This window comes from Euprymna scolopes, chromosome 28 (assembly GCF_053919585.1).
Source record: "Euprymna scolopes isolate OS-2025 chromosome 28, ASM5391958v1, whole genome shotgun sequence".
Classification (NCBI taxonomy): domain Eukaryota; kingdom Metazoa; phylum Mollusca; class Cephalopoda; order Sepiida; family Sepiolidae; genus Euprymna; species Euprymna scolopes.
Genome location: NC_136509.1, coordinates 28,368,196 through 28,389,663, shown reverse-complemented (window position 1 = coordinate 28,389,663; position 21,468 = coordinate 28,368,196). Strand labels below are relative to the sequence as shown.

Genomic DNA, 21,468 nt, shown 5'->3' with positions numbered 1-21,468 from the left:
ACGGCTTACAGAAGCCCTCTCCACCCCAACACATACATATATAGATATACACACAAATATACATGGTGCTAGTTGGCCGTTGACCCCGAAAAAGGGTTCATTCGCCTTTTGGAAGGTCTTGTTTTTAATTCTTCAGGGAGACTAGCCACCCTCCTCACCAAACAAGTCTGGTGGGGAAACCAGTTTAATGGCCGGTGACCCGACCATGAGGCAGGTAATACTGGGTTACTTGGTACCAGTAGCATATGACATGACCTGACTATACATACATACATACATACACACATACATTTAAACAGACAGGTGAGATTTATATTATAGATTATAGATGGTTTAAAAATATTACTCTAAAAATTTCAAACCAGCATGAAATATTTAGATAATGAATGAAAATGTCGCAAACTAATGTTGCATACTAAATCGAAATTGTTGGTTCATAATTTTTTAATTTACTAAGTCATTTGCGAAACATTTGAACTACAATGAATCTAAACCCGGGAAAACAACTCATTCAGAGTATTGCCAGTGTCAAATGGAGTTTTTTGTTTTAGTTGCGTATCACTGAATGGTTTTCTGTTAGTTAATATTTTGAACAAGCTAGAATTCACATAATCACTCTGGAACCTCTAATTGTGGTCACACCATAGTTGTATACAGTTTTAAATATGAAGGCCATTCCAAAAGTAAAGCCTCCTATTTTATAAACTCAGAAAGTTGAAGAGCAACGAAGACAGGAATGGTACCATTAAAATGAGCGACCTTTTGTGCTCCAGAATTTATTTTTCTACATAATCATCACCATTCTCAATGCGCTTTTGTCAGGAATTCAATGATGCCTCTCTCCTTCTGACACACATCAATGGTAGATGTTGCTTTTTTAGAGCCTCACACCGTAACAAAGAGATGAAACTTTCAGGTCATGAATGCATAAGTTCAGTCATCACAACAATGCAATTTGCAATCCTTTCTAATCCATTTGGACGGAATAAAAAATAGGAGTCATTACTTTTGGAACACCTCTCGTAGATGTTTGGAAAACGGCTAACAATGGTCTTGTTGAGTGATTCCAAGGCATCCTCGACTTTCTTGACAATTTTTGAGATGTACTTCGTCCAACAGAAATTGCTGCTGACAGTAGTACCCAAGTCATCAAAGAAATGAAATGTTTAATTCATTTACTGATTTAAAAATGTATATATTTAAAATATACTTTCCCATTATTATTGATATAACGCTTGTTCTCATGCATATAAATACACTTGCATATAAATTTGAAAAAGAAAAAATAGACTTTTTATATGTGTTCATGAGACTATTAAATTTTTGTATTCAGATGGTCCGTGTATTTGCTATTCCAACAATATTTTAAAGGGAGATTCTTCTTCAGAATTCCCTCTATATTAAAAGTAAAGATAAGTAGTTTTATTTTTATAACGAAAATCATTTTTAAGCGATAATGGGAATTCATGGGCATTACAACATAAATCTTTTTCATAAATTGAGTTATCTCCCTTTGTTGTTTTGTAAAATTGTTTTCGAAATGGCAGACAAAATGGCCAATCTTCAGTTACTCATAAAATTTTATTTTCTTATTTAAAAATAAAACTAATTCATCAATTTTCGTGATTTTTGGAATATGATATTTTCGTTACATCACAGGTACGTACATCATACAGATTTTATTTATTTTTCTTTTCTAATATAGGGGGAATTCTAGACAAGAACTAAAAGGAGTTTTTTTTTAATAATATTTTAATAATACATATTCTTCATGCTATTTAAAGATTTTTTACACTATTATTCTTTCTCTGTTTTTAGGGAGAAACCGGAGTTATTGAAGGAGGAGGCAGTGGAGATGGAGTAAGTATAATAATACTTGACTCTCTAATAACGTATATAAAAACTACAGCGTTATAGATTTAAACCATCTGACCCCCCCCCCCCAGTGTCCTATGATTTTTAATTACCCCTTTAGAAAATAGCCAAGATAAATGTTAATAGCAGACCTGATACGAACAAGGAAGGACCTGCTCACTGCCCTGATGATAGTAACTGCCCACATAAGTAGAAGCGCTGCCAACTTTGATGTTGTGCTTTCAGTAGAAAAAGGACAGTAGTTATTCGAAATAAGCATCTGAGACAACAAAATGTGTCACGTCCAGACAGGCAAATGATTCGGTCTTTTTTTTGTTGTTGTTTTTTGTTTTTTTACTAATTAATATTTTGGCATCGATGTAAACAGGCATATTTCATCTGTTCAGCAATAGTCTGTCAGTTGCATCTTTTCGTATAGGCACATAATATAAATGACTAGAATGACATCAACTAAAGTATCTACCTCCATCAAGGCTGAAAAGTAAAAATTAAAATGATTTTATATATATATATATATATATATATATATATATATATATATATATATATATATATATATATATATATAATGTTTCCTGTTTTTGTTTTTATTGTTGTTATTTTATTTTTTTATCCTAAGGCATCTTGATACCATTATTCAAAGAAATTCAAAGAAATGTTTCTTTGTTGTTCTATCCCCAGGAATTTTTCCAAAAATTTCAGGGTCAGTTGTACATTATTTTATTGAGTAGACTTTCAATTCTTCATTCCAGATACCTGGTCCTCCGGGTCCACCTGGGCCTACGGTAAGATATATATTGTTTTATTTTTTTTGCATTGTCTAACTTTAAAAAAAATTATTTAAAAAAAAATTAGAGTAACAACTCCTAGATTGTTTATCGTAATATTGTCAATGTTTATTAGTTTATGTAGACCATATTTGTAGTTTGTATATATTCAGCTATAACATATTTGGAATATTTTTGTTGGTAAAATTTCAGACTTGGTATAAATTTGGTTTTGATTGTAGAAAGTTGATGCGTCGATTTGAAATGAATAAGAAATATATTCAATGTATTCTTTGTTGCCGTCACTATTATTTTTTTAATATAAAGTTGAAATTGAGCTGTAAAATATTGAGTTAAAAACTAGTAGTAAAAAAGATTGGGACCAAATATACAAATAGATAGATAAGATATTGCGCTCAGATAAACAAGTCAAAGATTATTTGAAAATATATATACAATATTACATTTAAATATATAAGTAACCGATTAGGATAAAATATACTGACAAAGGAGTAGACACAAATTATGGTTTAAAGATGTGAGCTTTGATATGTTTAGAAAAGATTGCGTTCAAGTATGTCATTAAAATATTGAGCTGAAATATTTGAACGAAATATCAATCTAAAATATATTCATAATAGCGTTCGTTTTACTTATTGCTTGTTACAATCTAACCAAGTTCTAAAGTTTTCTATTTCAATAGTTTTGGCAAATAAAAATTTAGTCAGGGCGTTATTGCATTTCAGACATTCACTTTGATTATATTTATTCGAGGATAAGTCTCACAATATGTTTTACAAAAGATACTGAACACATTACACAACGAATGCGACACAAGGCCAAATTAGATGGAGGGTGGGTTGGGATGGAGGTTGTGCATCATCCTTTTGGTCTGGAATAGCCTGGGTGCTCGGCGTAGCACGGGTGTTTGGAGGTATGTGTTGAGCAAAAAAAAAAAGTGGTAGTAGGCAGGCAAGCAGGCTCAAACCCATACAGCAAAAGAGGAAAAGAACGTGAAAAAAAAAAGCGTCCATCTCCAAACCGGAAGTGGCGAAGGTTTAAATTAAAGCTAGTCAATCGAAAAGAGAAAATATCTGCATAAAAAGCGACCCCTCCTTGTAGAAAAGTGCCCAGTTGAGGGTGAAGGAATTAATGTTTTTAGCCAATTTTTCGATATTTGTCATCCGAAAGGGCGAACTTCAAAACGATACCGATCTCATGAAAATCGATCGTCTCTGTCGAAAGTTTTAGGCATATATACATACATACATACATACATACATACATACATACATACATTTAAACAAACAGGTGAGAATTATATTATAGATGTTCCAGTCACTACAAAACCGCATTCACACAATGGGAAATCCTACTTAATGGCCTTAATGGTACTCGCCGCTCTGTTTCGAAGTTTTTATTTACAAAAAATATATACATACAATTTCAATTCCATCAGTTGTGGGTGGGGGTTCTAAAAACAGCCAACTTAGTGTTTTCATATTTGTTTCTAATTTTTAAATGTGCGACCTATAAACTAAAGAAATATGTTAGTGCATTAATCAATATTTGTATGAGTGTACTTTCAATATTAATTATCCAACAATAGGGTCGGTTAATCAAGTTATATGCATAATCTATAACGCTTCACCACATGCTTGGAAACAAAATTCCACCACCCAGCGTTCATATATGGATTATTCGGACTACTGTTCTCATTTTGAGTGTTGTTTATACAACGTTTTTGTCGATGTAACTTTCGACCTTCTTCAGATGTATCTTGTTGAACTCAGAAATCTTTCTGTGAAACTCGGGAATCTGCACAGAAATTTCAAACGAAACCCATTATTTAATCCACGGGGGTAGCATACTCTTGTTCCATTAGCCACGACTAGGTAGAAGTCTTAAATAATTTGCAATTGCATTTTTTAGTATCACCCGTTCTAAGGATTGAACCTTCAACCTCCAGAAGAGTGTAACTTAAAATTGGATTTTACCAAGTACTTTATCCACTGTGCCATGAATCCTTGCATACGATAGAAAAATTTCCAAGTTCAACAGATACACCTGAGCTAGGTGGAAACATTGTGAAAATAATACTTCTTATAACTGCACGCCTGTGGAACTCTGTTCCGTCTGCCTGCTTCCCTCCGGACTACAACTTGGATGTGTTCAAGTCCAATGTTAACAAATTCCTAATGAACCGCCCCCTTAATTAAACATTTCATCAAATCTCCACACTAACGTAATGTACTTGCAATAACCCTTATCCCTGAGTGGCTTCCGGGCCTTGATAAGTGGTGATCACTGTGTAAAAAAAAAAATAAATAAAAATAATACTCAAGATGAGAACAATAGTCTGAAGACTCTAAAAAATACTGGCCAGATGATGTTTATTTAAAGAAGGAAACCTATCAATCCTTGAACAAAGCTCAATCAAATGATACCTTAACTGTAGCCAAGACGCAGGCCAGGTTTTTTCTTATCAAATACTGGCCAAAGAACAAATTATAAAGCATTTTATGGAAATGTTATTTTGTATATAGCTGAAATAATGTTCAATTTGGGAAAATTCTTTATCAAAATGGGAGTATTCATTATCTTATAAGACCAAAAGGAGGCCAACAACAGTGAGAATATTACTATGTACTCCCACTGATACTTTCTTTTTACATCCAACCTTGAGTAAACCATTAAACTGGGTGTTTAATGAATTTCAATAATAATAATATATTACTGATGGATGAAAATTCCTTTTGGTTTATTTTTTATTAGCTGTCCTTACCGAGTGTTGTTTAGGAAACTTAGATTTCTTTCAGATTTCTTTACAATGTCATTGGTGACAGGAAGAAGACTTAGAACTGTAAGAGGGTTGACTCCTCTGAATCGATTTATGATATTAGTAATCAAACAAAAACTGTTGAACTAAATTTAAAAAATCATTAACTATAGAAATACATATGTTCGTTATTCAAATAAGGTTTAAAAAAAACACACACAAAAAAAATGGCTTCCAGTCATATTTTATTTTTTTTATGTGTAGAATTTTTTTAGATAAGGATTTATAATTTCTACTATTTATATTATTTGGACTACTATTGGTTGTTATTTTCACCAAGTTTTTTGGCTGATGCAACCTCTAACTTTCTTCATGTGCAACTTTTTGAACTCCGGAACCTGCACAGAATTTCGAACTGAATGCTTTATTTAATCTTGGAGGGGGGTAGATTGCTTTCATTCTGTCTCGTTTTATATTTTACTTTAAGAATATTTTATGTAATTTGATCTCTGTTTTTCTTTTTCTCCTCTTAAAATGTGTTTCATTATTATATCATATATATCATCATTCAAAGAATTACACATCTTGCACAGAAAATATTTCAACAAATATGGTATTTTAAATCGTTAGGTGTTCTCTTTCAGGCAGAAAGAAAAAAAGGTGGCAACCAATTTCGTATAAGTTTCAGTTCAGCCAATACCAAAGAAACAAAAGAAAAGACTGCAGTTGATTTTATGTATCTATTTTTTTTTTATAAAAAAAAAAATATTCAATTAAAGTTTGTGTAAGCACTTGTCTTTTATGTATTCCACCAAAGTATGTTAACAGCTATTTGGTCATGGCATTTATTCAGCTTTTTATGTTAGTTATTAAGTGTAATATTTGTTGTCATTTGTAATATGTCTGTGTTGCTTGTATTTTTAGACTAGTTTTGAATAACACACCTCTCAATGGCTCCTCCTCATCTGGTATCCTTACATACCGTGCTTATATCTAGTTAGTTGTTTATTCAGTTGTGTACAAAAGTAAGGTTTTGTCGGATTTTTTTTTTTTTTTAATATATTGTTTGTAGAGCTATCGTCTTTGCTCCTGGATAAAAAGTATGACAAAATGTATATACTAGTTTAAAAAATTTTTATCCAGATATAATAAAGTCTGTCTTTTTCTCAAAAACGATTTCTGTGCTTCAGAAGTAGCAAAGTTCTTGGAACAGACATAATTTCCAATTTAATTATGAATAGTTAGTTCCCCTTGTGGGTCGTGCCACCATGTTCTTTTAAACAACTAAATGTAATTCAATTTTAATTTCTTTCAGAAAATAATTCATCCGACTAGGAAGATTTCTAAAATGGAGACATTTTTTTTCTTTTTTCAATAATACCCTAAACAGTGGCATCACCTTACAACATTCTTAAAAACAATCCTACATTGTTTTTTTTATCTGCTTCAAATATTTAAGATTAATTATATATTTTAAAAAGAAAATGTTAAACTATTTATTTCTTAAAATTAATAAAATGCTACAAGCGGCTGCTTATTAATCCTGAAGAAGAGATTTCTGCAAATTATCACTGTCACCATCTTTATTTTTAACTTAAAAAACGCATCTCACCATAATCATATTGTTCATAGAAAAATATTTAATAACAAATCAATTACTCTAAAAAAAAAAAATAATAAATTCACCATATGATGTTTGTTGGGTAAAAAACATAAACAAATGCGATGTTTTCTAATTCCACCTTAGACAAAAAATAAACGTTATTTTCATTTCACAATTACTATCACGATGAAATAATAATTGCTTTTTAGCAGTTAATACTCTATTTCTTTTAAAATCAATTGTATTCGGAGTTGGATAAAAATCAAATGTATCCCAGTCGTAAAGGATTTCTATATTTACATAAAAAAAACAAAAGATTCTACATTTCCATGGAAAAACGGTTGGATCATTCTAATACTCCAGAAGGTATCTCAATCCTAACGTAATTCTTTGCCTGTATAAGATTCAAATACGTCCTAAGATGGAGTACTGTTGTCACATCTGGGGAGGTGCTGCTAAGAGCACTCTTTTCTGCCTTGGCAAGGTACAAACCTGACTTTAAAACCTAGTAGATGATGTTGCTTTTTTCCTCCTTACAACCTCTGTCTCACAGAAGAGACGTTGCAAGCCCATCTCTGCTCTATCGCTGAGTTTCAATTTATAATCCCCCCCTCCCTGCAAAGCATTCACATCAAACACTCATCTATCTACAACAGCTTTCAACAATTTCCTCCATTCTCTATTTGTGCTTAAAACTAAACATGAATTCCATTAACAAAATTTATTACTGAGAACTATCCGCTTGTGATGTGGGTGTGCTTTCCAACTGACTACAACATGGTAGTTTTTAAGTCCAATGTAAACAAGTTCTTGTTGAGCCGTCCTCTTAAATAATAAAATGCTATCCAATTTCCATCACTACTGATCACTATTGTGGCCTCACTGACCACCTGACACTCATTAACCCTTATCCTCGAGTGGCCTTCAGCCTTGATAAGTGATGACTCTAATGTAAAAAAAAAAAATCATAGTCAGCATAGTAACTTCAAGTATAGATTGTAAAGCATTTTAATAAGAAATTAATTTTCTTAAACATCTATTTGTAAATCTTTTTTTTTGGGGGGGGTACGTTTTCAGCATCCAAAATTACTTTTTCATCCATCAGAATGGAAATTTGGGGATGCTGTTGTCAAGTGTCTATTTTCAGCTTCCACACTTACTCTTCTTTCAACGGTATAAATTCTTTTCCCATTTTCTTATAATAGAATTTAGGGTGCTGACAAGATACACAAACCGATTATTCAATTTAAACTTTTATAATTCTTATAAAATACATTTAATAAAGACGCAAGTAGAATAAGTTCTTTATTAACCCCAAATAAAGCATTACCTTAACAGCAGTTATAGGTTTATAACAATTTGATTCTATGACCAACTTTACCAGACTTATAAAAAGCAAAGGAAATATTTAAAGTTTTTTTTTTTCAATTATAACTTAGAAGTTTATACTTATTGGCTCTATTAAATCAAAAACCCATTGTAATACAACCCATTAATTTAAAAAAATCCCTTTAAATCAAATTTACCAAATGTTAAAAAAAATAAAGAAAACATTTTTTCAATTATAATTTGAAAATCTATATCTATTGATTCTATTAAATCAAAAACCCATTGTAATTATAACCCATTAATTCAAAACTCCTTTTCATTAAATTAAAAATAGTTATGAAATCTGTTAGAGAAAAATTTAATTTCGTTCAGAAAATAATTCCTCCAATTAGGAAGGAAGAGTGTTAAAATCGAGATATTTTTTAATAATTGCCTTAAAGTATAAAAAAATCATTTTACTTTTTTCAATTATAACTTGAAAATTTCTGTTTAATCTAGAACCCATTGTAATATAATCCATTAATTCAAAAATCCTTTTTAATCAATATTCTATTTCAATAGAAACCGTTAATAAAACCCCTTTTTAATTAACATTCTATTTTAATAGATTCTTTTAAAATAAAAATCCATTGTAATATAACCCATTAATTCAAAAATCTTTTTCATTAAATCAAAATATACAGTTCTGAAATCTGTTAGGTTAAAAATTGATAATAATCAAATTCGTTGAACCAAAAAATTTATTGTGTGATGGTTAAATAAAACAATCGGTTGTAATGAAATTTATGGATTTAAATTTGTGGTTTTTATTCAAATTTCAAAACAATTAAATCCATATAATCCTTTCGTCGTTTTACTTTGCCAAATCAAAATATAATCATATATTGACAATTCAGAGAAAAATCAGTTTGTGACATCTTCATATACGCCATTTATACACGGTCCAATTATAATAACAGTTTTTTTTTATCAGTCATTTTTCTCGCTCATATTTAAGCCAATAGAAAATATATTTATTATTTAATTGGAATGCATTATTGAGATGAGTATTATTTATATTAATTTATTTATTGTGAACTATTATTCCATCTTTATTTGTTGTTGTTTCACAACGTTTCGGCCAACCATTCCTCAGTTCATAGAGACGTTAAATCTCTACAGTTCCAGATGATGATTGTCTGAAGATAGCGGTTTCAATCCTACCCAAAGCCGGCCAGAGGCTTATTTGGCCAAACCGTGGTGAGACAACAACTGTCATCATAATTAGTATTGATTGCTGCTGATAACAAAGTTGGTGGTCGTATTGATGTATATTTGCTGTTGATGAAAAATATGGTTCCCTTCAAGAAAATAGTCTGTATAATTTGAATGGATAACAAAATGTTTTTATTTTCATATCTCACCTTTTCTTCAATGTCTTTTATTATTAATGAATGAAAAATGAACCATGATCCTCTAGTTTTTTTGTTTCTTTTTACATATTTTGTTTTTAATGTTTTTCTTTTATGGAAAATAAAATAATAGAAAAAATAAATACATCTCAGTTCCTATTTTTTGTTTTTGAATATGTTCGGAGATAAATGCATTAAAAACACTTATGAAAAAATTTCACTTTTTTAAAGACAAAGAATTATTAATAATTTTTGCACAATTTTTCCAGTTGTACATTTTGGAAAACCTTTTTTTTTGCTTCATGCTGACATTTCTTTATATTTTTTTTTCTCTGTTACCAGGGCCCAATGGGGTTGAAGGGTACAACTGGCTCAAAGGTAACGATTTTTTTTATTGTTCTTTTTAATGTATATTACCTGTTTGCTTCTGTATAATATACAATGTATATGCGGAACAGTTTCTGATTTTTATTACTGGCTAATCCATACATGTGAACTTTGCAAATTTATTTTTATTTTTTTAATATTTTTCTTTTTATTGTAAAGAAACTGAAAAAGGCAAACAATGTTTATGATAATTTTGTCTCTATCCTGTATTGTCATTGTATTATTGTAAACTTACATCCATGAAAATTTGATATCTATATTCCTTTACATGACTTATACATTATTTTTTATCATTTGTTGAAATCAAATTACAATAGTATAAAGTACCAAAAAGAACTTTTTTAAAACTCCAACTCAAAAAAAAATATTACTTACGAAATCAAATCTACCTCAATTTAATTCATTTTTTAAAGAAATCCAGAGGCATTTAAATTATTGAATAGACTTTGACTTTAAAATACTTAGCGAATTCTCATGTATTAAAAGATAAAGTTTTCAAAGCTATTTTATTTATATATTGTCCGAAAAGATTTCATACACATATTTTTTCCCTATTGCCTTACTTTGTTACGGTGTTCACCTTGGATCAGTTGAACCGACGCTATCCAATAAGTTCACCGCATCCCGTATAATGGCCAACTAGGCACGGCGGTCCAAGGCTGTTTCCGCTACAAGCGTAAGCCAATCATGGTTCCAGTGGCAGAGCCTGTAGAACCAGGGCCCAAAGATCATTTCAGCATTCTATTTCATCGTCCTGAGCCAAGTTTTGAATTGGCCACCGCGACGTCCCTTCCAATCTGCCGGTAGTGCTGGGTCGATGGTTTCACAAATAAGGTCACCTGGGTTTCAACAAAACACATGTCCGAACCAACAAAGGCGTCTAACAAGGAAGGATTGTTGAAGGGAGCGTATCTTGCAGCATGCCCAGACCGTGTTGTTAAAGAAAATTGTCGCCAGCGGTCACATAGGATGCTGCGTAGGCAATGATAGTCGAATACCTCCAGCTTGCGAAGTGCGTGTGTGTGTGTGTGTTTGCACATGTGTATGGTGAGCTAGTGGTGTTTGTTTGTTTGTTTGTGTGTGCGAGTGTGCCCAGGTACAGCTAGTTATCTATAGAATCAATAGAATGTAATTGTATTCATCAAGCGAACAAGGTTATTATATGTACATAAGTTTAAAATCAAAACTTAGCAGTCATTGGGGGAAACCAATGGCAATAACAGAATCAAGATGGCCAAAAGTCATACTATAGTGATTCATGGAATTATAAATTTGTAACGGTCATTTTTGTGTTTACAGTTTCAATATTTGATCAGAGTATCTATAATTCTTAATCTATACCCATTGCCGTTATCAATAACAAAACAAAACAAAAAACTTTTATCTTTCTTTTCCTGTCCATTTTCTACATGTAAATTCTGTTAATTGTTATCAGGGGGAAAAAGGAGAAAAAGGCGAATATGGACCGATGGGACTTCCTGTAAGTTTAGCAAGACGCATGCACTTGTCTGTTGCATCATCGCACCAGTGTCAGAAATCAATGATTTAATGTATTCACTTTTCTTTTGATTTCATTCACTTTCTTTCTTTTTTCACAAAAACTTTTTATTTCTTAAAAAAAAAAAAAAAAAAAGAAAATGATTTCAGTTTATGTCACTAAACATGTCTTTCTATCGTTTTTTTTTTGGGGGGGGGGGGTTCTCTACTAATCTGTCTTATTCATTCCTATTTTTAAAATCTTTATGGTTTTAATGAGTCTATCTTGCCTGTTTTTTTTTATTTTATTTTCATGTCATGGCTTCTATTTCTTTTTCTCATTTTAACAATGGCTGCTTTTTGTGTCATCTGTTTTCTCTTTGTTTCCTTACATATTTAGCAATGTTGTATATTTGATGTGATTTTTTGTTTTTTTCACTAATATTATGATGCTACCTATTTCTTTGCAATATTCTGTTGTCTTATCTGTTGTGTTTGTAAAAAAAATCTTTCTGTTACCAGTTGTGTTTCTTTTTGTCTACATTTTCTGTCACTTCTTCCTTTCTGTCTTTTATTTATTTATTTTTTTTTTTACATGAAAGTCACCAGTTATCATGGCCCGAAGGCCACTCGGGGATAAGGGTCAGTGCGTGTACAGTAATCAATGGGACAATATCGTAGTAATCGTTAGTAATGGAGATCTGATAAAATGTCTTAATTAAGGGGGCGGTTTATCAGGAACTTGTTTACGTTGGACTTGAAAACATCAAAGTTGTTGTCAGGTGGGAAACAGGCAAACGGAAGAGAGTTCCACGGGCGTGCACTTCTAAGAAAGAAGCTTTGTTCATGGAATCTACGTTTTGATTTTGGCACAGATAAAGAGTGGGGAAAATTATTGACAGTGGTTTCAGCTAGACGGGTGTTTATCGTGAAAGATTGGCGAGGGAGGACCATAGATTGGAGCTCAGACGAGCACTTCCCAATAAAACAACGACAGGCTCACAACGTCCCTTCTGTGGGAGATTTGTCAGCACCACAGGGACGATTGGCGTCCCTACAGCGCTGATGTGCAATCTATGACACACACATTTTCAGAGACTGTCCCCTATGCTAATCTTAGGGATGCCTTAGATACTATCCTTCCATGGACCTCAAGGTGGAGTGAAACGCTATGATGATGATGAATATTTGATATCAAATTTTTATCATTTTGGTTCCACATAAGTTGGGGATTCCACTGCTCTGTCGATATCACATGGACGTTTGAAAGAAAGGACTCATTAGACTACTGTTAGGGTATGGTGTTCTGACATCTTCTCCATATCTAATACTAGCTTGGGTGCCCGGCGTTACCCGGGTGTTTGGAGGTGTGTGTTGAGCAAAAAAAGAAAGTGGTAGTAGGCAAGCAGGCTTGAACCCGTGACATGAAGTTGGAAAAGAAAGTGAAAGAAAATTTGACATCTTACACGACCAGAAGTTCGGAACATTAAAATTAGGCAAGGTCAATCCAACTGATATGATGACTTCCAAAAATGGTTTGCAAAAAATCAACCCCCTCCTTGTAGAAAACTGCCCAGTTGAGGGCGAAGGAATTGCTTTTTAGCCAATTTTTCGATATTTGTCATCCAAAAAGTCGGCTTCAAAACAGTACCAATCTCGTGAAAATCCGTCGCCTCTGTCGAAAGTTTTAGGCATACATACAAACATACATACATTTAAACAGACAGGTGAGATTTATATTATAGATGTGATATCCTGACGTCTTCTCCATATCTAATATGTGATGATGATGTGGAGAGAGTTCAAAGACTGGTTACTCGATTCATGCAGGGTTTATCGGATCTGCTCTATGAAAGTCAACTTAAAAATCTTAATCATTTCTCCTTTGAGCATTGATGATTACATGGTTATAGGATTTGATCCTATAATCTCTTCAATGGAAATTATATATATATATATATATATATATATATATATATATATATACCTCAGGACCTATTATTCAATCCTGCACTAGAAAGAGGTCTACATGGACACTAAAAGAAACTATTTCACCACTGATTTTGATCGAACCGAAGGAGGGTTGCTTTTTTAATCAGAATCCCTGGACCCTGGAATAGACTTCCAAGTGAAGTAATAAATGTACTAACAATGCAACAATTAAAGGTAAATTTGGACAGGTGCTGAGCGACTGTATCCTCTTTTGTGTAAGTTTCTATTACCGTTTCCCTACGTGGCATTTGAAATATGATTGTTTCATTTTTTTGCCAAATAAATTGAATTGAATTGAACAATAACGTTTAGTTTATTCACAGTTTGTCAGGGAGAAGATATTAAAGAACAATTAAAGACATATAATACATAGTTATGTATAAGGAATAACTAATAGAAATGAAATCTAAGCACAAATACAAAGTCTCTGTTCTAATGCTACACTTTATTTGTTTGGTCTTTTTCTTGATTTTTATTAGCCATAGTTTCCATCCTACTAAATCAATATTTAATTCTGAATAGCCAGTTCTTCTTGTAAGTTGTATCATCATGTTTTTTAAAACTATAAAATGTAATTCAATTTAATTTCTTACAGAAATTAATTAATCCGACTAGGAAGATTGTTAAAATGTAAGGCAAAGTCATTATAGACTAAGGCAGTTTTTTACTTTTTTTCCCCCATCCGTTTTTGGAGATTGTATTTTCCAGGCTTTAAAAACCGACCTTGTGCCTAACTTTGCCCATGTAAATAAGAATACAAGTGCAAAGTCGCATGCCAATATTGAATACATATCTTATTCAAGTTAAACAGTAAAATGACACAGCATTTATTGCATGGTGTAAAAGCTTACATAACCTCGATAGTTGTCTTTTACATATAAAGTAGACAGGAAAACATGTCCTTTCTGTTCAAAGTTGAACTTTAGAAGGAGATCAAAATCTTTTTTTTTTTTGATTCTCAACCACAAAGGTACAAAATATATTGCAATTGCAGCGACCTCTCACAGGAGGACCATTTCTTTTCAAGGTGGATAACTCTAGTTCCAGCTGTTATATTCCCTTTTCTGTTATCGATTTTTGTGTTTATTTTTTGTTTTAATGTCATTTTGTATCGTTTGTTTTCTTTGTTTTTGTCTTTCAGCAAAATCTAATTGCTTTTGTGATATCTATTTCTTTACATGTTTCTTTTTTGTTTATAGTGATGCCCCCCCCCCCATTTCATTTTATGTTGTTTCTTTCTTCCGCCTGTTTTTTTTTTTTTTTTTTTTTTTACATAATGCTCTGTTTCTTTAAGTTTCATTTATTTTCTGTTTTTATCAATGTCTACCAAAACGTTTTTCCCGTTTGTTAATTAAGGGTTCTTAGCCTTCGGGCCAGGAATCAAAGTGTAGTATCTGTTCTGATACTGCACTTCACTTTTTTCACTTCACTTTTTGGTCTCAATTAGTGAAGGAGAAATCCTTCATGACTGATACATTTTTTTTTTATTTTTGTTATTAACCAGAGTGCTCCTTTTTGGGAAACTGGCCCCCCCCCCACCGACATTAAAAACCGACCTTGTACTCTGCCCTCGTAGAGAGGCAAGTAGAAAACAGTGATCAATTTGAATTTGATATATTTTGTTCACTTAGAGTAGCATAATTTCTATTTAACAACATTTCCCGCTTTCATTCAGTGTTTTATTGTCATTGAAATATGACGGCAAGATTAACAAATACAATCAATTAACAATCTAAAAATGGGGAAAAAAACTTTTCAGTAGACCTTATACTTTTTCCAATAAATACTTTCAATTTCTTTCAAATTTTAGAAATATATTATTGTGTTATCTTTTTTCTTTTAATGTTTATGTTTCCTCTATATCTTTGTTTTCTTATTCATGCGTCTTCTGTTTGTTTATGTTTCGTTTAATTTCTAATGAGCTTCTATTGTTTTGTTTTTTTATCATTATTATTGTTGTTTGAATCTTTTAATGTTATTTATCTTCTGTTTCTTTCATTTTCTTTTTACTAATACATGTTTGCTTGTTGTTTTATTGCTGTTTGAATTTTTTTTTAGTTTTCTTATCTGTTTCGTTATCTATTTGTTATCTTTTAAAATATTAGTTGTTTTTTTTTCTATTTCACTTAGTGCCATAGACTATTTATAGATCTCTTAATTCTCTATGCATTTATGTGATGCAAGAAGGGATGCTCTAAGCAGCATCTCCCTAGATGTGTAAGAAAGTGGATTTGGGGTTTACAGTCTTGTAACTCTCATTTTCTTATTTTGTCATTTAATCCTCACATTCCATGAATGATGTTTTTGACAAAAGGTGAAGAATTGCTGTTTTTTTTTTGTGTGTCGAAATCTACCCATTTAACTCTAATCGCTGGCTAGTTTTTTGTTTTGTTTTTTTTTTTTTGTTTGTTTTTTTTACCTTGAAGTGGTATATTTTTTAACTCCTTGCATCCAGTGGTTCCATATCTTGTCTGGAGGTCCTGGATATAACCTTAAACTATATCCGACGGTGAGGCCCCAGCTTGCAGGATTTGGGGAGTGTGGAGCCACCTTTTAATTGTTATTGCTCCCAGGTTCACTCTGACCCGGAGTACCTGTTAGGGTCCCAACTATGGGTTAAATAGAAACTGACTTGAAAAAAAAACAAATATATTCTATTAAAAAAATTTTCTTCAAAATTACTGGATTTGGCATTAAATAACCTGAAAAGGGTTGATATGCCGTAAAACAAAACAACCAAACCAAACCAAACCAAACTTATCTGGAGCGATTTCTATTTTTAAAAAAACGTATTTCATTTTATGACGTATCTGAGTCTTACATAGGTAGAGGATCGCATTAGAAATAAGAAACTTTCGTGAGTGGTAGAATGATCTAACAATTTTCGAAGAATTTTAGTCACAGATTTCAAATTTAATTTTAGATATGGAAGTCAATTTAAGGAGCTTAACACAACAAGGGGCTTCTTTAAGTAGAGAGCCATTCATTGCAATGCAACTAGGGCAAAACAAAAAAAAATACGAGCATATTGTGAAAGGAGAAGCTTAGTTTTAGAGGTTAGAAGTGTTAACAATAAGAAGCTAAGCCCCCACCCCCACCCCGCATAGTTAACATTCTGAAAACAACGTTCTCATAATTGTGTCTTATCTCGTACAGAAGCTTTCTGGCCAAATTAAAGTAGGTATCTGTTCTGATTAATCTCAGGAGGCCATCCTCACAGGCATTACCTTCCCCTTATTTTTATTGCTGATCAATGGGGAATGCAAATGTGGCTGAATCAAGCCAAATTTTACACACAGGCAGAGTGGCCCCTTTTTTTTATAGGGAGGGCAGCTGAATTCTTTACTATAAACTGAATATGTGTGTGAAAGTTGATCAATAAAGTTATACAAATAAAGTTGGGAAAGAGGAGAGGAGGATGTGACATTTTAGATGCTGATAAAGACTATAGAATCGGCAAGCCGAGTTCAGGACTATTTTGTTCATTTACACACAAATACTGTTGGGAAACGTATGAAATCACAGTTACCCTTCAATCTGGATGAAATAGCCAAACATATCAATGAATCACTTATTGTGCTATGTCATAAAATGGACAAAATAGACTACATCTCTCATAGTTGCAATGAAATTTATAATTATAAATCTAGTGGCCATTAATTAAATTTTTAGTCACCGTTTCTATGGAATAACTGGGAAAATGTTTCTGTTCTATTCCTAAGGGAATTTGCCAGGCTCATTGTTCATTTTTATTACATATCACCATCAGTATTGACTTCAATAGTGCTCAATATAGGTGTGGAGCTTAGGAGTAGTAAGAACATGTATTCATCGCAAGTGAGTTATATAGGGATGTTTGTGTTTTATCCTCAAGGAAATTTGCCAGGCTCATTGTTCATTTTTATTATATGAAAATCACAATCTGTCGTGATTTCAACAGTACTCAATACTGAGCTTAATAATAAGTATTAAGCAAATTTACTGAGTAGTAGTAAGCAATACTGAGCTTAATTGTAAGTGGTAAGCAAATATACTCATGAAAAGTGGGTTATACAAAGATGTTTGTGTTTTATTCCCAAGGGAATTCCCCAGGTTCATCGCTCATTATTATTGCATGAATGTATCATCATTAATATTAATTTCAACAGTACTCAATACATAAGTAGAGCTTAATAGTAGTTAGAAACTATGCTCATCACAAGTGTGTTTTATAGAGACGTTTGTGTTCTATTCTCAAGGGAATTCGCCAGACTAATTGTTCACTTGAATTTTATTTAAAAACTCTCACATCATGACTCTCTTTTTCCCAAAAATAACAAAATAATTTTTACTTTATACATATTACTCCATTCTATTACCTATTCTATTATATTATTCTATTAAGGTGGCGGTTATTTTTTTGGTTCAGTTTGTCGCTATGTTTGATGGTGTACAACCTAGTGTCCACATCACTTGACCAATGTTACTAAACTTGGTCAAAATATTGGCAATGGTCCAACTTAGAACTGATTTAATTTGGGGAAATCTAGGTCAGAGGTCAAGGTCAACAAAAAGGTCACACTCTTTGCAATAACTTTCGTTCTGTTCATCATAAAGACTCCCTACTTGACCCCAGGTTGTAGCCAATCATGTCCTGCATCTTATATGGCCTTGACCCTAACAGGTTTGGTCAAGATGGAAATTTTGACGTAATTTTAACTCTCAAATTTTCAAATATCATGTATGGATCTTTGCCCTTTAATCACAATAATGATAAAATTTCAATTTGATCTGATAAATTGCTTTTGGGTTATTAACCATATCCATGGCATAACTTGGGGAATACTTCATACAATATGGAAAAGTAAGTCCCAGATAAGATTTTAGCTCATCCTTACATTGTCAGGTGATTGATTTATGTCCTTGTTTTTGTTTATTATTCTTGTTCATCCCAAACAAGGCATATTGCAATTTGGACAAAAGGGGCTACTATTTGGAACCAGGTCTAAAGGGAACTATGTAAGGAGATGTGCGAGATGTTTGTTCACATTATATTTAAACTTCTGCATCTTAGTGCAGTCAGGAAATTAAGGTGGGAATTCCAAAGTCTAGCAGCCCGAGGGAAGAAGCTATTAGAATAGAAAGCTTTCCAGCATCTAGGGATCACTGCAGTGAAGGAGTGGGATTTTGCTACTAGACAGGTTTGTTGGGGAATGTACGTCAAAGGTGTTCAAGTGCAATGGGTTTATCAGAGTACATTCATTTCAAGTACTTGTAAAATATGCATAGGGATGCTCCATTGTGGCGATGGGACAGAGGTTGGAGCTTAGTTAATAATGCAGGACCTGTTAGATTAAAAACTCTTCCTATTTTTTTTTTTTTTTTTTTACTCTGTCTAAGAGGGAGAAACTAGTGGTGGATGCATCAGCCCAGATGTGGCAACAATACTCCATGCATGGGCGAATGGTAACTTTGTAGAGATACGGGATACTCTCAGGTGTGATTAATTTTCTAGCAGGGTAAAGGGAAACCACCTTTTTGCAGCAGTCTTTGCAATGTTCTCAATGCATTTGTTCCAGTTCATGTTTCCTGCAAATGTTTTATTTATGAATTGGGATTCTTCTTCACACTGTAAATTGTATTTTGAAAAATAACAAATAGTAATGATCAGAAATATTAAAGAGTTTGTTAAAATTTTTACTTTTTGAATGTTTCATTATTATTGCATGCAAATGTCGTCACCATCTAATGAACATATTTTTTTTCTTCTTCTCTTTTTCTGCGTCCACCATATTCTGATTGCATGTTAATATTCAAATCTATGTCACATTCGGCCATTCACCACTTGGCAAGTAAACAACATTAGCTAACCACTAATTTTCATTTCATTTATTTATTTATTTCTGTTTATAATACTGTAGAATTGTATATTGATTAGCTATCTATACCAACGGTTTCGCACGTTTATTACAAAATTAAATCTGAGAGGTTGAATACCACATTAATGTCTAATTAATCAGTAGTGTGAGTATTGAAGACAGGTTAAGCTGGCATTCAACCTTGATCAATAACCTCCAAAAACCGTTGGTATAGACAGCTAACCAATATATATATATATATATATATATATATATAAGCACGTCTGATTGAACACAACAGAGTTATTCTTTTTCACGATTTTTCTGGATATCTCTTCTATTCACTGAGCGGTCTTCTTTATTTCAGCTGGTATGTTGTATAGAGTGGCGCCCAAGCGTTGTTGTTCAGCCATATTCTTCTCAAGCGCTTTCTCTAGGTGCATCTGATTATCATCACGAGCGATTGTTATTGTTATCGGTTTTTTTTTCTTTTCCTTTGAGGCTTGGTGTATGTTTGGGCGCCATTCTATACAACATGCCAGCTAAAATAAAATAAAAAAAGACTGCTCGGCAAATGGAAAAGATATCCAGAAAAATCAGAAAAAAGAATAACGCTGTCGTATTCAATCAGACGTGCTTGAATAATGACTTGCTGTCAAAATATACAAATATATATATATATATATATATATATATATATATATATATATATATATATATATATATATATATATACTACTGTTTCATACATATACACTTAAACTATAGAATAATATATTGTGTGTATACTTCTTGTTTCAGTATTGATTTCAACAGTGCTCAATACATGAGTAGAGCTTAGTAGTAAGAAAATATACTCATGAGAAGTAAGTTACACAGAAACGCTAGTGTTTTATTTCCAAAGGAATTCACCAATTTAAATTGCAAATACTCTCTATCTAGTATTGTCATTCATAACAAAACATTCTTTTATGGAAATTATGCTACTGCTTTCATAAGTTATCTTTATAAATCTCTAAATTTAAAAGTACTTCTTCCAAGAATGAAACCCAAACGTTTCTGTGTAGATCACTTGCCATCAATATATTTATATGCTATATATATATATATACAGGGTGACCCAAAAAAACGGGCCCCAACTCTAATTAGGCCCCGTTTCTTAGTGTTTTGTCTGAATGAAATGAAACTTTGGTCATAACTAGTTTATTATATTCAAAACATCACATCAAAACACTAGGGTCTTTGGCCTTTTTTTTTCCGTTCTACAGCAGATGTTCTTGATGGCCTCCATTTAGCTTTTGTTTTTTTGGGGTCACCCTGCATAAGTCGATCACATTTTCCAATTTAGACCTAAATAGTTACACATACGCTAAATCGATATTTTATTCTGACTAGCCAGTTATTTTATCCTTTTATAAAGTTATCACTCTGTGTTCTTTGCCAAAAAAAAATATTGAAATTTTAGTCAAATCCATCGATTGCATAACTACATCTGGTTTAAAATATTCTTTATAGAGAGCGATATGAAAGTAAAAAAATGTTCTTTCTAAAAGAGGGAAAGGGCTTCATACTTTATACATTTGATATGAGCAGGTAAAAGGGCAAGTAAAATTATTTTTTGATGCATATATGACAGTGTGCATGTTTAAAAAAAAATAATAATATATTCATTAAAGATAAATAAAGACAAAAATATACGAATATTTTTCTCTTAACTATTTTATACTGACAGATACCAGTGCCTCAGAAGAAATATCTGGCCAGATAAAACATGTAATTTCATTTTTTTTTCCTGGCAAATAGCACAGTGATAACTGCCTAAAGTAATTAGCTAGTTAGAATCAAGTATCGATTTGGTAGATACATTGCTATTTAGGTCTAACTTGGAAACCTTGGCCAATTTAATTTTATATATTAAATATAAGGTATGCAAAGATCTTTAAAGTAATTGAAACAAAAAAATCCTACTAATTTATAAAAATAAGTTCGATTTTTGATAATTTATTTTTCTCTGTATCTTTATGACCATTTT

General features: G+C 32.1%; 1 protein-coding gene across 31 annotated transcripts in view; it reads left to right on the top strand.

Moving 5' to 3' along the window:
* LOC145249546 (uncharacterized) overlaps nt 1-21,468 on the top strand; it is a 517,983-nt gene that overhangs the window by 437,449 nt on the left and 59,066 nt on the right. For 23 of the 31 annotated variants that reach the window (XR_013863546.1, XR_013863545.1, XM_080111215.1 and 20 more), the window contains 4 exons: nt 1,819-1,860; nt 2,607-2,660; nt 10,087-10,122; nt 11,567-11,611. Coding sequence is in view for 29 of the 31 variants with exons in the window: in XM_080111215.1 (XP_079967341.1) it covers nt 1,819-1,860; nt 2,607-2,660; nt 10,087-10,122; nt 11,567-11,611 (177 nt within the window). In the remaining 2 variants the exon portion in view is untranslated. The remainder of the gene's footprint in view (nt 1-1,818; nt 1,861-2,606; nt 2,661-10,086; nt 10,123-11,566; nt 11,612-21,468) is intronic. The other 8 variants (XM_080111217.1, XM_080111222.1, XM_080111221.1 and 5 more) reach the window with 2 other exon arrangements.